The sequence below is a fragment of the Mustela erminea genome, chromosome 7, assembly GCF_009829155.1.
Source record: "Mustela erminea isolate mMusErm1 chromosome 7, mMusErm1.Pri, whole genome shotgun sequence".
Lineage (NCBI taxonomy): Eukaryota > Metazoa > Chordata > Mammalia > Carnivora > Mustelidae > Mustela > Mustela erminea.
The window spans coordinates 68,252,469-68,266,072 of record NC_045620.1 but is presented as its reverse complement, the minus strand read 5'-3'; the positions used below and the strand labels follow the sequence as shown (position 1 = coordinate 68,266,072).

Sequence of the window (13,604 nt, the reverse complement as noted above, 5' to 3'; positions counted from 1 at the left end):
GTCACCCTTATCACACATTTATTCCCTTTCAAGAATAAATCTTGCTCCCCAACAACATTCTGCCATTAATTTATTCCAGTATTTATTTAGAACCTACTCCCCACAGGCACTGCAGTTGAACAACCAAAAACAGGACCTTAGAGACTAACAACGAAGTTAGTCATTATAGCAAACAAAACAGCACTACTATCTCCACGAATGCGTAAAATACGCACGTCAATAAGCCTTTCTAGGGACACCAAGGAATAGGATTACCATTAAACAAAGATCCTGACTTATAAAAAATTACACATTTAATGGAAGAGAAAAGCATATAGAAAGATACAAAGACATTACAAATGTGTACAAATGAGGGGCTCCTGGCTGGCACATGACTCAATCTCGGGATTGTAAATTCAAACTCCACACTGGGAGTAGAAATTACTTAAATAAATAAATAAATAAAGTTTTTTTTAAAAAAAAAAGAAAATTTGAGAAAAAAGAGGAGGGCACACACATGGGTGGCTGATCCTGTTAAGCTTGGGACTCAACTTCCATTCACATCAAGATCCCAAGGTAGCCTGGGGCTCCATGTTCAGCAGGTTGTCTGCTTGAGATTCTTTCTCTCTGCCTCCTCCCTAATTTGCTATTGAGCATTTTCTCAAATAAATCATCAAAAAAAAAAAAAAAATTAAAATAGGGTGCTTGCGTGGCTCAGTCTGTTAAATATCCTACTTGGTTTCAGCTCAGGTCATGACCTCAGGGTCCTAGGATGGAGCCCTGCATTAGGCTCCATGCTCAGTGTGGAGTCTACTTGAGACTGTTTCTCCCTCTGCCCCTCCTATTAACACTGTGTCTCTCTCTCAAATAAATAGAATCTTAAAAAATAATAATAAAAATTATAAAAATCTTTAAAAAGTGTGTAAATGAGGTATTTGGGATACAGTTAATCTGTGTGATACTACTTTAAAAACAAAATCAAATCTTTGTTTAATGCTGGTATTCAATTTTACATAAAATCTATTTTCTTATTTAGGTTTCAGGGATATTGACAAAGCTTCACGTATTCATACTCCTAGTAAGGATTTACTGAATTTCTAAACTGCTATTAAACCATGATTTTAAAAACCACATGCTGAAGAATATTTCTCAAAGCATTTTATCACAACCTGATTAAAATATTAAAACACACAAGCGAAGTCCCTCCCATCTTTATTTTTTCTACTCTTAAAAATAATAACCAAATTAAAGAGGAAGATAATTACCTTAAATGCCAAATACCAATCATTCTCCTTTGAGGCCTTATTTCCAGCTCTATTCTTATAAACTTCGACTCTGTACTGTCGAACTAGAAGAAGATCTTTTACAAAAGACTCAAAATTCATTTTACTAAGCACAACACTCTCCAAGGTCTTTGTTCCTAAAGAAAAATATTAAAAATACATATTACACATTTGAGGATTTAAAGTGGTTAAGTGTTCAGGTACCTAACACGATGGCGCCCCCCCCCCCCAAAAGCAAAGCTACATTCTTCTCTCAGTAATTCATTCCTTCAATAAACTGTTAAGTACTTACTACTCATCTCAGTTGAAGGGTATAAAAAAATGAATAGATGTAGCACCCAACCTTTTTCTGTGGAACCTATGCATCAAAATGAAAATTAAAAAGATACAAATATAGGAGCACCTGGGTGGCTCAGTCAGTTAAGTGTCTGCCTTCAACTCAGGTCCTGTTCTGGGATCGTGGGATTGCAGGGCTCCCTGCTCAGCACGGAACATACTTCTCCCTTTCCTCCCCACTCATGTTCTCTCTTACGATTTCTCTCAAATAAATAAATAAATAAAATCTTAAAAAAGAAGAAGAAGAAGAGGAGGAGGAGGAAGAGGAAGAAAATAATACAAAGACAGGGGCGTTTGAGTGGCTCAGTTGGTTAAGTAAGTGTCTGCCTTCACCTTGGACCATGATCCCAGGGTCCTGGGATTGAGCCTCGTATCAAAGGTAAAAAAGAGTAAATGCGTATCCAGCTAAACTTACCTGTCCTTTCTTATAATTAGTTTCTCAGAATTTTGAATAAAAATCTTGTAACTATACAGTATTTATATGTAATTAAACGTTTCCTGAAAGGCCCATAAAAATGTATGTCATTATTCACTGCAAAATGTTCTAGGTAACGCAGGTTAAAATTCAAAGGTTCAAAGAAGTACTGTAAAAAGAAGGACTTCCCTTTCACCAATGATCCCCTACATATCCAATTCACCAGCCAAGTGCTATCAGTTTATAAAATATATTCCCAAACACAAGCTATACACATACAAGCATTACTTTGTTCCTCTCTTACATCAATAAGGACATACTACAAACACTGTTCTGTATCTTGGCTTTTTTTTTTTTTAACATTTGAATATATTTTGGAGGTTGTTCCATCATTACAATCAGCTTCTTTCTGTTTACAGCTGCAAACATTCCAATGACTCTGAGGATGTTCTATAATTTAATTAGTCTCTTACTGATGGGCATACAGGTTGTTTCCAGTCTCTACTATTACAACAACGCTGCACAATCTTGTACATGCTTCACTCTCCAAATAGGTGAGCACATCTGTAAGACAAAGCCCCCAACTGGACTTTGTCAAAGAATGTGAGTGATTTTGATAAATACTGCCAGAATATTCTCCTTGGTTGGCTGTGCTAATTAGCACCATCATCCATAAAGTATGAGTGCATCTATTTCCCCTCTCCAATCAACACAGTTTTCAAACTTTTGGTCTTTATTTTAGATCAATGGTTTTCAACTGGGAACAATCTTGCTTCTCTAGCAGACACCGGTCAATGTTTGGAGGCATGTGGATTCTTACAACACTGGGTTTCATTCAGCAGAGGTAATACTGATTATTCACTTAATGGTAATACTTCTTAGGGCATCTGGGTGGCTAAATTGTTAAGTGTCTGCCTTCCCCTCAGGTCATGATCCCAGGGTTCTGGGATTGAGCCCCTCATCAGGCTCCTGCTTGGTGGGAGGCCTGCTTCTCCTCTCCCACACCCTCTGCTTCTGTTCCCTCTCTGTGTCAAATAAATAAAATCTTAAAAAAAAAAAAAAAAAGCTAATACTTGTAGATTATTCTGACAATTCTGGATCTTATTAAAAGTTTAACCTAAATTTAATAATAGATCATGCCAAGTACAAATATCAAATACAAACAAGCATAAAGATTAAGTAAATGACATAAGGCAACTGTTTTGTACAGCTAAGCACAGGTGATACTTCCAACAACTCTTTCATTAGTTACAAGTACTAGCAAGAATTCCCACTGTGTGACATGCTGAAAAAGGGCTGAAATCTTGCCTCTCTTAAGGTTCTTCCCTAGAACATTCTGTACCTCACCCAGGACTGGCAAACAAATATCTATAGCAACCAGGCAAGTATCAAACAAGCAAAGGAAGAGCAATAGACCTGACATGGCAGGTGGCTTCAAAAGAGATCATATAGAGTGGTCGGAACAGTGACAAAAGAAGGAAAAGCACATTGGGGTAAAGGGCTATGTTAGAGATCCCCATGGGATCTTTATACCCAGAGTTTTCAACTGCGCAGAATTTTCAAAAAGCAGCTCAAAATATGAAACTTTTTTCCTGAAATCTCCCTATCTTTAAAATATAGTCAATCAGGGGCGCCTGGGTGGCTCAGTGGGTTAAAGCCTCTGCCTTCAGCTCAGGTCATGATCCCAGGGTCCTGGGATCGAGCCCGCAGGGAGCCTGCTTCCTCCTCTCTCTCTGCCTGCCTCTCTGCCTACTTGTGATCTCTATCTGTCAAATAAATAAATAAATAAAATTTTTTAAAAAATGATAATAAAATAAAATACAGTCAATCAGTTCAAACTTGGAGCAAAACACTATTTAGGACACCAATTTCAACTCAGTAAGTTAATAACAGTCACATTTTCTTACAGACTTGAATACCATGTGACTGCTGTTTCTTTAGGTTGCGCTTAGACAGCAAGTTGCATGAGAATTACGTTTACTCTAGAATCCCATTCAACAAGGTCTGTACTCACGTTCTGAGGCATGGGCAAGACTGAAGGCCTCCAGCCTGCAACAGGCTCGTATCTCCCAACTAACACTCAGGATCAGAACCTGAGTGGAATGGTCAGCCCTATCTAAATTACTTCCTGGTTTTGCCTAAAACTCTTACCATTTTGCCCGAGACTCTCCCAGTTTTAATACTGAAAGTTTGGGGGCGCCTGGGTGGCTCAGTGGGTTAAGCCACTGCCTTCGGCTCAGGTCATGATCTCAGGGTCCTGGGATCGAGTCCCGCATCGGGCTCTCTGCTCAGCAGGGAGCCTGCTTCCTCCTCTCTCTCTCTCTCTGCCTGCCTCTCTGCCTACTTGTGAGCTCTCTGTCAAATAAATAAATAAAATCTTTAAAAAAAAGGGGCGCCTGGGTGGCTCAGCGGGTTAAAGCCTCTGCCTTCGGCTCAGGTCATGATCCCAGGGTCCTGGGATCGAGCCCCACATCGGGCTCTCTGCTCCGCGGAGAGCCTGCTTCCTCCTCTCTCTCTCTCTGCCTACTTGTGATCTCTGTCTGTCAAATAAATAAATAAAATCTTTAAAAAAAAAAAAAAAAAAAAAAAATACTGAAAGTTTGGTGTTCCAGAAGCCCCCACAGTCCCAAGCAAATGAGAATGATTGGTCAGCCTACCAACCCATCTAGTTAAATTCCCTGTGAGTAACATTATTCAAAAGATGAGACATCATAAAAATAAAAACAAGGGGAAAAAAAAACTTCAAGAAAAACAGCACATGCACCAGGGTGGCTCAGTCAGTTAAGCGTCCAACTCTTGGTTTCCGCTGAGGTCATGATCTCATGGTCTTGAGATCAAGCCCCACGTTTGGTTCTGCGTGGAGTCCACCAGAGATTCTCTCCCTTTGCCCCTCCTCCTATTAGTACAGACTCGCTCTCTCTCTAAAATAAATAAATCTTAAAAAAAAAAAAAAAAGCAGCAAACTAGAGTTAATATAAAATCAGAGAATTTCTTCCAAAGGTTCTGATAAACACCACTGTGAATTTTACCAGCAACTTCCAGTAAATACAATAGTGAGTTTCAAAAAGTTTTTCATGTCATCCTTTAAATTAAAAGGCAAAATGTAAAATCCAACTCAGCAAAAACAATTCTGAGAGGGGGAAAAAACAAGATTAGTCTGGCAAAATTCTGAAACAGCTCTTAAATCAAACCAGGATATGCCAGGCGAACTGTCTGCCCAGCACAGGGTTTTTCAAGTACTTGATACTGAATGCCATTACAGGATGAACAAGCACTCTCAGACCCACAAGCCCCACCCCTCCCTATTATACCCAACTACTTTGCACATCAATATAATCTACCTGGGTCCAGAGCAAACTGGTCAAAACTTTCTACTGCCACTTTTTAAAAAAAGATTTTATTTATTTATTTGAGAGAGAGAGAGAGAGAATATGAAAGGAGAGAGGTCAGCGGGAGAAGCAGACTCCCCACAGCACAGGAAGCCTATGTGGGATTCGATCCTTAAAGTCCAGGATCATGACCGGATCCGAAGGCAGTCGCTCAACCAACTGAGCCACCCAGGAGTCCCTCTACCCACAACACTTTGAACAGAAACACAGAGTCACAACAGTGGTGATTTCTTAAGAGCTGGTGGGGTGAAGAGACAAGTGAGATGATTCCTCTCCCCCATGGCCTCCTCTACCTCTATTGCTAATAAGACAGTCCAGCCACCCAACTGCCAAGGTTATCCTGCGAAGTTACTATTTCTCTCAAAGTAGTTTTTGTGACACACTGGGTGGTGGTGCATTTAAGTCTTAATTACTGAAAGTGCTACTCTACGTTCCTGGTGAAGAGACTGGCATTGTATGCTTTATCTAACCTGCTGGGAAGTAAAACTGACGTGGTGTAAAATAAGAGAACAGGAACAGAAAGGTACCCAGCCTCCACCTAGGGTACAGCAGAAGGAATAGCCTCAGGTTCATGTAAGATGCTTCAAGAATAATTTGGAGCCCCCAACCTCATTGAAATGACAATTACCATGTGTCTGCTACATGTGGGCATCATGCTAGGGGCTAGAGTTCAGAGGAAGACACTGCTTAAAACACAGGTTCTACTAAGAGCTTTCAGTCTATTGGAATACACAGGCAACAGATAGAATAAATGCTATGTCTAGGGTAAGAAGGCCCAAGAGCAGCAAATACCTAAGGGGTAGGGCAGCTAACCAGGCAGTCTTAACAGGGAAATCAAGAAAGGCTCCCAACAGGAGATGCTTTCTAAGCTGAATTATGACCAAAAAAAAAAAAAAAAAAAAGGAGGCAAAACCCAAATAATTTTCTTTTTCAGTGACTCAGATTTCTTATCCATAAATTGGAGCTCGGTACTGACCCATCTCACAGGGCTTTTTAAAAATAATACTGTGATCATTAAATGTTGAAGATTAAAAGTAGCTTAAAAAACGTAAGTCTACCTGCCAGTAGAATGAACCAGAGGAGAGGAAACAGAAAGCCAACTCTGAAAGAGGGGATTGGGATCCAGACCACAGCAAAAGGCTCATCTCTTCATTGGCACAACAGGGAGGAAAAAATGGGTACAGATGAAATTAAAAAGTACAGGTACAAGAAATAACCCAAATGTCTGTGAACTGGCAAATGGGTAAAAACAAAATATGATATATCCATACAACAGAGTATTTTTTGGCAATAAAAAGAAATGAAGTACTGATAGCAGAGATGAACCTGAAAATATTAAGTGAAAGAAGTCAGTGAAGACCACATATTTTATGATTCCATTTTTTAAAAGATTTTATTTCTTTCTTTGAGATAGATACAGCAAGCAAGCATGAGCAAGGGGAAGGGGCAGAGGGAGAAGCACACTTTCCGCTGAGCAGGGAGCCAGAAGCAGGACCTGGTCCCAAGACCCTGAGATCATGACCTGAGCCTGAGGCAGATGCTTAACAAACTGAGCCACCCAGGTGCCCTTAGGATTCCATTTTTATGCAATGTCCAGGGTAAGTGAAATCTAGATAGATGAGAGGTTAGTGGTTGCCCAGCATTGGGAGAATGAGGGGGGACAGCGGGGGGTGTGACTGCTAATGGGTACAGGGTTTCTTTTTGGGACAGACAAAAATGTTTTGAAAATTTACTGTGGGGGCACCTGGCTGGTTCAGTTGGTAGAACATCCATCTGACTCGATCTCAGGGTCTTGAGGTCAAGCCCACGTTAGGTGTAGAGATTACTTTAAAAACGAATATATAGGGGCACCTGGGTGGCTCCGTGGGTTGAAGCCTCTACCTTCGGCTCAGGTCATGATCTCAGAGTCCTGGGATCGAGCCCCCGCATGGGGCTCTCTGCTCGGCGGGGAGCCTGCTTCCTCCTCTCTCTCTCTGCCTGCCTCTCTGCCTACTTGTGATCTCTCTCTGTCAAATAAATAAATAAAATCTTAAAAAAATAATAATAATAAAATAAAAATAAAAAAATAAAAACGGATATATAAATAAGTAAGATGTACTGTGGTGGGGCACCTGGGTGGCTCAGTCAGCTGAGCATCCAACTCTTAGCTCAGGTCTTGATCTCAGGGTGCTGAGTTCAAGACCCATGTGTGGCTTGCGCATGGAGCCTACTTTAAAAAAAAAAAAAAAAAAGATGTATTGCCATGATGGTTGCTTAACTTTGTGAATATACTAAAATCCACTGAATTATAAAACAGAACACTGAAATGTTTACATGTGTCAATCAAAAGTAAATGCATGAATCATACTGTATGTGAATAGTATCTCAACAAACCTGTTATATTAAAAAAAGTATCCTTTTGGGGCGCCTGGGTGGCTCAGTGGATTAAAGCCTCTGCCTTTGGCTCAGGTCATGATCCCAGAACCCTGGGGTCCAGCCCCACATCGGGCTCTCTGCTCAGGAGGGAGCCTGCTTCCTCCTCTCCCCCAGCCTGCCTCTCTGCCTACTTGTGATCTCTGTCAAATTAAAAAATAGAATCTTAAAAAAAAAAAAAAAAAAAAAGGATCCTTGAAGGCAGGAATTGAGAGAGTTCTAACAATTTGTCTTCTACAGTCAGAGACAAGTTTGACTGCTAAAGAATGTGGGAAAAGGCCGGAGGCTCTGAGATTTGCCTCAAGTGCAAGTGCATGTGACCCTCATCAGGTTATTTATAATTCATCAGGCCTTACAGTCCAGGCATAATTTACCAATCTAGGGTCATTTCTCAATAAGCAATGCTGCCTAGAAACATAACTAACCTTAATTTGATCAGGGTTACCAGGTGGAATAGAGAAGCACAGAAAAAGGTTTTGTTAACCCTTTACCTAAATGGTCTAATGTTGAAATGAAGGAAAATTCTTTCCAATAAACAAGTATTCGCAGCCTCACACCAACATATATTATTTAAAAAGATGCTCAGTTACACTGCATCTTGTACAGTGAAAACCGCAAGACACCCACTTTGGGGATCTCCAAGACATTTTTAAGGACCTCCCTCTTTCACTTATTTCAGCCAGTTTCTAGTAACAAATTATCAACCTTTTTTTTTTTCTCATTTTATTTATTTGACAGACAGAGATCACAAGTAGGCAGAGAGGCAGGCAAAGAGAGAGGGGAAACAGGCTCCCTGCTGAGCAGAGAGCCCAATGTGGGGCTCCATCCCAAGACCCTGAGATCATGACCTGAGCCGAAGGCAGAGGTTTTAACCCACTGAGCCACCCAGGTGCCCCATCAATCTTTTTCTAACTGTTATTATCCAGGGCGCCTGGGTGGCTCAGATTGTTAAGTCATGATCTCCTGGTCCCGGGATCCAGCCCCATTGTCTGGCTCCCAGCTCAGCAGGGGAGTCTGCTTCTCCCTCTCCATCTCCCTCTCCACATGCTTGTGCTCTCTCTCTCAAATGAATAAATAAAATCTATAATTATTTAATTTAAAAAATTTCACTGTTACTATCCTACCCGAACATATAATAGGACAATCTTTTACCTAAAATGTGTGTGTGGCATAAATGTTTAACCTAAGAACTAGATCCTTAAGAATAACTCACATTTACTTGCTAATCTCTGAAAAGTTAACACTGTTAACACCATTCTCAATATGAACAGGAAGTGACTAGATTATTCTTAGGAATGCACCCAGTAAACGCCTACATTTTAACTTTCAAGAGCAATGAAAGGAAAAATTGTTTTTTAAAAAGTCTATACTCCACTATATAAGATACTGGATATTCATACTAAAATTCCTTCCCAGTAAATCTTAGCATCCATTATTCATTTCATAATCTAAATTAGAAAAATAAAAACATTAGAATCATTAATGGGTGCTTAAAAAAAATCAGTGATTCAATTTACAGAACCATATAAGTATGTTTAGAACGTTTTACATCATTTTATTTATTTATTTTTTTTTTTTTTAAAAGATTTTATTTATTTGACAGACAGAGATCACAAGTAGGCAGAGAGGCAGGCAGAGAGAGAGAGAGAGAGAGGGAAGCAGGCTTCCTGCGGAGCAGGGAGCCCGATGCGGGGCTCGATCCCAGGACCCTGAGATCATGACCCGAGCCGAAGGCAGCAGCCCAAACCACTGAGCCACCCAGGCGCCCCAACATCATTTTAAATGCTTAAATTATTCTAAGCTGCATAATACAAAAATAGGACAACTACATTTACTAGCCTTGAGTAACTTTAAAACCGGAAAGTGACTTAGACCATCATTAACTATGAAGCCATCCATCCCTCACTATCTCTGGCTGGTCTTCATTGATCCTAACCTAACACCTCTCCTCTTGCCCCTTCTAACCGAGCCCCCATCTTACAGCCAAACATCCAACACACCTCTCCACCTTTACTTAAGTTATCCAACTTCTGGGCCTACAGCATAAAATTTCAACTCAGCACAACGGATAAAAAGCCTTGGATCCTCTGACCCCACCCACCTGGACCACCCTCCTCCCGGTTTTCTGCTCCAGGGACACCAATCTGCCTTTTTTCAGACCCTCTCCCGAGCGAAAGCCTAGTCCTTCAAGACGCAAGAGAAATTTATTCTCATCCAGTGCTGCTTCTGTGGTCTCCAATCGTTGCCATTCCTGCTTTTCTAGGCCTCTTCAACAACTTGCTATGGAGCACACACTTCCACAGTTCTTCACTTTCAATAACTGATTATTTCTGCCTTGCTCTCCACTAGAGTGAGCTCTGTGAAGGCAGAGATACTGTCTTTCCCAGTGTCCATAACCCTCTCTGACACAGCAACACTCAATAAATTTTTGCCAGATGAATGAAACATTAACATTCCATCTGCATGTGGTAAAGGCAGGACTAGAACCCACGTCTCCTCACTACACCGCCCCCCCCCCTCCGTTATGATGGAAGAATGCTCCATCATAACGGTGCCGGGGAGTAAAGCAACCAACACGAAACCTCTAGAACGTCTAGCTCACATAGTGTGAAAAGTCTGCAGCCTTACAAGGAGAGATAATGCGAGAGACATGCGGCTGCATTACGGAGGTGCCCGCACAGCCGAGCTGAGGCCAAGACAAACGTGACTAGTCCAAAGTCACAGATGTTAAGCGGAGGCGCCGCGACGCGAATCTAAGAATTGTGGCTCCAAGTCCGAGGTCCTGACCACTTGACACTGCTGCCTATCAATAGCAACCCGTTCCAGATCCCGGCACTGAACCAGAGTTAAGTGGAGGGTGGGCAAAACCACACCGACGACATGAAATGTTCTCCCAAGCCCCCTTCTATTTTAAATCTCACTCCTGGGCCGGAGTTTGCGGGGAGATCTACCGGGCCAAGGCGGGGCCGCGGGCAGACACCCATGCGACCGCTGTGCAATTAAAAAAAAAAACAACTAACGTATTAAAACGCCGGGCAGAGGGGACGTTCCTTCCGTGTCTCCTGTTAGTTCAGGTCTGGGGCCGCTGCAAAAGGACCGACTCAAGGGCGGAGGCGGGGCAGGGGCGGATGGCGCCCCAGTTGATCAAGGCAGCGGCCAGAAGAAGCGCCATCCCTGGGAGGCACCGACGTCCCCGCCCCCGTAACTCCTTGCCCTAGAGTCCGCTCGCTGCCCACCGCCCGAGGGGAGCCCGCGCAGTCCCTGCCCTCACCTGCCGGCCCTATGTACTTGACTACCCCCTGGGTCTTGAACACTTCTCGGGCGGCCAGCAGCGCGTCCTCGTGGTGCGCCGTGTAGAAATCGCCCCGGTCGAAGAGGCGCACCGTGGTGGTCGGCTTCTCCGGCATGGCCTGGAAGAAGCGCACGAAGCCGACCTCGGACGCGCTCTCCAGCTGCAGCGTCTCCTTCGGCTGCACCGCCATTTCGGAACCTCTCCGCTGACTGCCAAAAGGAACTGCGCGACCCCGCACCCCCTAAGCTGTTTCCCGCCTCCCTTCCCTCCCTCCCGTGCGGCGTCCGGCCTTTGCTGAGACGTCCAATCAGCACCCACCGCTGCTTTTTGGTGGGTGGGAGTCCGCCGCGGTAGCCAATCATAAGCGGACGCGGCCCAGCTTCCCGCGCACGCTGACGACTCTTGCCTACTGCGCATGCGTAAACCTAGGTCGCGCGCCGACCCTGGCAGACGGCCATCCTGAAAAGATTTCAGGTCCAGGTGCTTCTTTCTGGTGCGCCCGCGTGGAATCTGGGTGGATGCATAGTTAGGGAAGGCGGCCAGGTGGGCCGTTCTGGCGGTTCTTAGTTTGTTATGTACCCAGAAGCATGAGAGTGAAAGCAGAAAGAAACTCGAGAACAAGGAAAAACTAGCCTTTCTCCCCATCCTACTACATTTTTTTAAAAAACTTCACCTCCTCTCTGAGCGCTAATGAACTGAATCGTTGAATCACTATATTGTACACCTGTAAGTAACAACACTACGTTCATGCAACGTGGGAGGTTTGGGGGGTAGGAAAAGAATAAATGAAACAAGATGGGATCGGGAGGGAGACAAACCATGAGAAACTCAATCTCGCAGAACAAACTGAGGGTTGCTGGGGGGAGGGGGGTTGGGAGAAGGGGGTGGAGTTATGGACATTGGGAGGGGTGTGTGCTGTGGCGAGTGCTGTGAAGTGTGTAAACCTGGCGAGTCACAGACCTGTACCCCTGGGGATAAAAATACATTGTCTATTAAAAAAAATTGAAAATTAAAAAACTGCACCCCTCTCTCCCTTTTCCTTGTTAAGCAAACTGACCAACATCAAAATTACAGGTTTTTCCATTGCCTCCTTATTGTTCTGTACTAGCCACATTCTTGTTTCCTCCACTCCTTAAATGACTGATTGATTAAAAAACATGTGACCTTCTATGTGCCACTCTCTTCTAGAATTTGAGGTTCACTAGTAATGTTCAGTTTACACTCAAATAAATAAAGTCAGATGATACAGTAAGTAAATTAACAGTAGTAAACTGTTAGAAGATAACTGTATCGGTGGAAAAAAAAGGATGAATTTTATTTATTTATTTATTTATTTATTTTTAATATTGAGCAAAGACCTACAGGTCAGGATGTGTCCTGCAGTTACCTGCCTTAGGAATGGTATTGCACGCTCTTGTTTGGCTCACACTTACCCTGTGGAAGCGGCCCCAACCCTGACTCAGCAGCAGAATTACTGGGGAGTGGGAGTGGGAGGGCTTTCCAAAGGTATTCCTGGGCCCCATGCACATATAAAGGCTTGGAATTTCTGAAGGTGGGGTATTGGGATCTTTTTAAAAACTTCTCCCTGTGGGATGCCTGGGTGGCTCAGTGGGTTAAAGCCTCTGCCTTCAGTTCAGGTCATGGTCCCAGGGTCCTGGGATCGAATTCTGCACCGGGGCTCTCTGCTCAGCAGGGAGCCTGCTTCTCCGCCTCTCTGCCTACTTGTGATCTCTGTCTGTCAAATAAATAAATAAAAATCTTAAAAAAAAAATCCACTGAGTGGCTCAGTGGATTGGGTCTCTGCCTTCAGCTCAGGTCATGATCTCAGGGTCATGGGATCGAGCCCCGCATCTGGCTCTCTGCTCCGTAGGAATCCTGCTTCTCCCTCTCTCTCTGCCTGCCTCTCTGCCTACCTGTGATGTATCTCTCTGTCAGATAAAAGAATTAGTGGTCAATGTATAATCCGGAGGCGCTTAGCTGTTAAAATACCCAGACAAAACCTTAGGAAAAAAAAAATAAATACAAACCTCTCTGGGTAGGTCTGACAATCAGCTCAGTTCCGAAACCACTGGCCTGCAAGTGAAAATCCAAATACCTTGGGACACAGAGGAAGGTTGGATCATCTGACTTCAGACTACTTTCCAACAGACTTACATCCCCCACAGCCTGCAGTACTCCCCGCCTCACTGCAGCTCTGGAATCTGGGCCAGTAAATTCCCCTTCCCCAGCGCCTGGCTGTCTCAATCCATAGAGCACAAGACTACTTATCTCAGGGTCCTGGGTTCAAGCCCCACACTGGGCTGAGAGCTTACCGAAAAATAATAATTATAATTAAAATAAATTCCCCTTCTCTTTTGACACTTGTAGCTCCAACACAAAATTGTCCCTCTTCTGGAATGGCCCTTTCCTGCTCTTCGTGTAGCAAATTGCTAGTATTCATTCTTTCTTCAGGCCCAAAAGTATCCTCAGTCAAACCTGCCCAGTTCCTGCAGATATAC

At 43.2% G+C, this 13,604-nt stretch overlaps 1 protein-coding gene across 4 annotated transcripts in view; it reads right to left on the bottom strand.

Moving 5' to 3' along the window:
* MSH2 (mutS homolog 2) overlaps positions 1-11,392 on the bottom strand; it is a 77,905-nt gene extending 66,513 nt beyond the window's left edge. For 3 of the 4 annotated variants that reach the window (XR_004287730.1, XM_032352039.1, XM_032352038.1), the window contains exons 1-2: positions 11,086-11,392; positions 1,245-1,399 (exon numbers count right to left, since the gene is read on the bottom strand). Coding sequence is in view for 3 of the 4 variants with exons in the window: in XM_032352039.1 (XP_032207930.1) it covers positions 1,245-1,399; positions 11,086-11,296 (366 nt within the window). In the remaining variant the exon portion in view is untranslated. The remainder of the gene's footprint in view (positions 1-1,244; positions 1,400-11,085) is intronic. The other variant, XM_032352037.1, reaches the window with a different exon arrangement.
* Between the last annotated feature and the right edge of the window lie 2,212 nt (positions 11,393-13,604).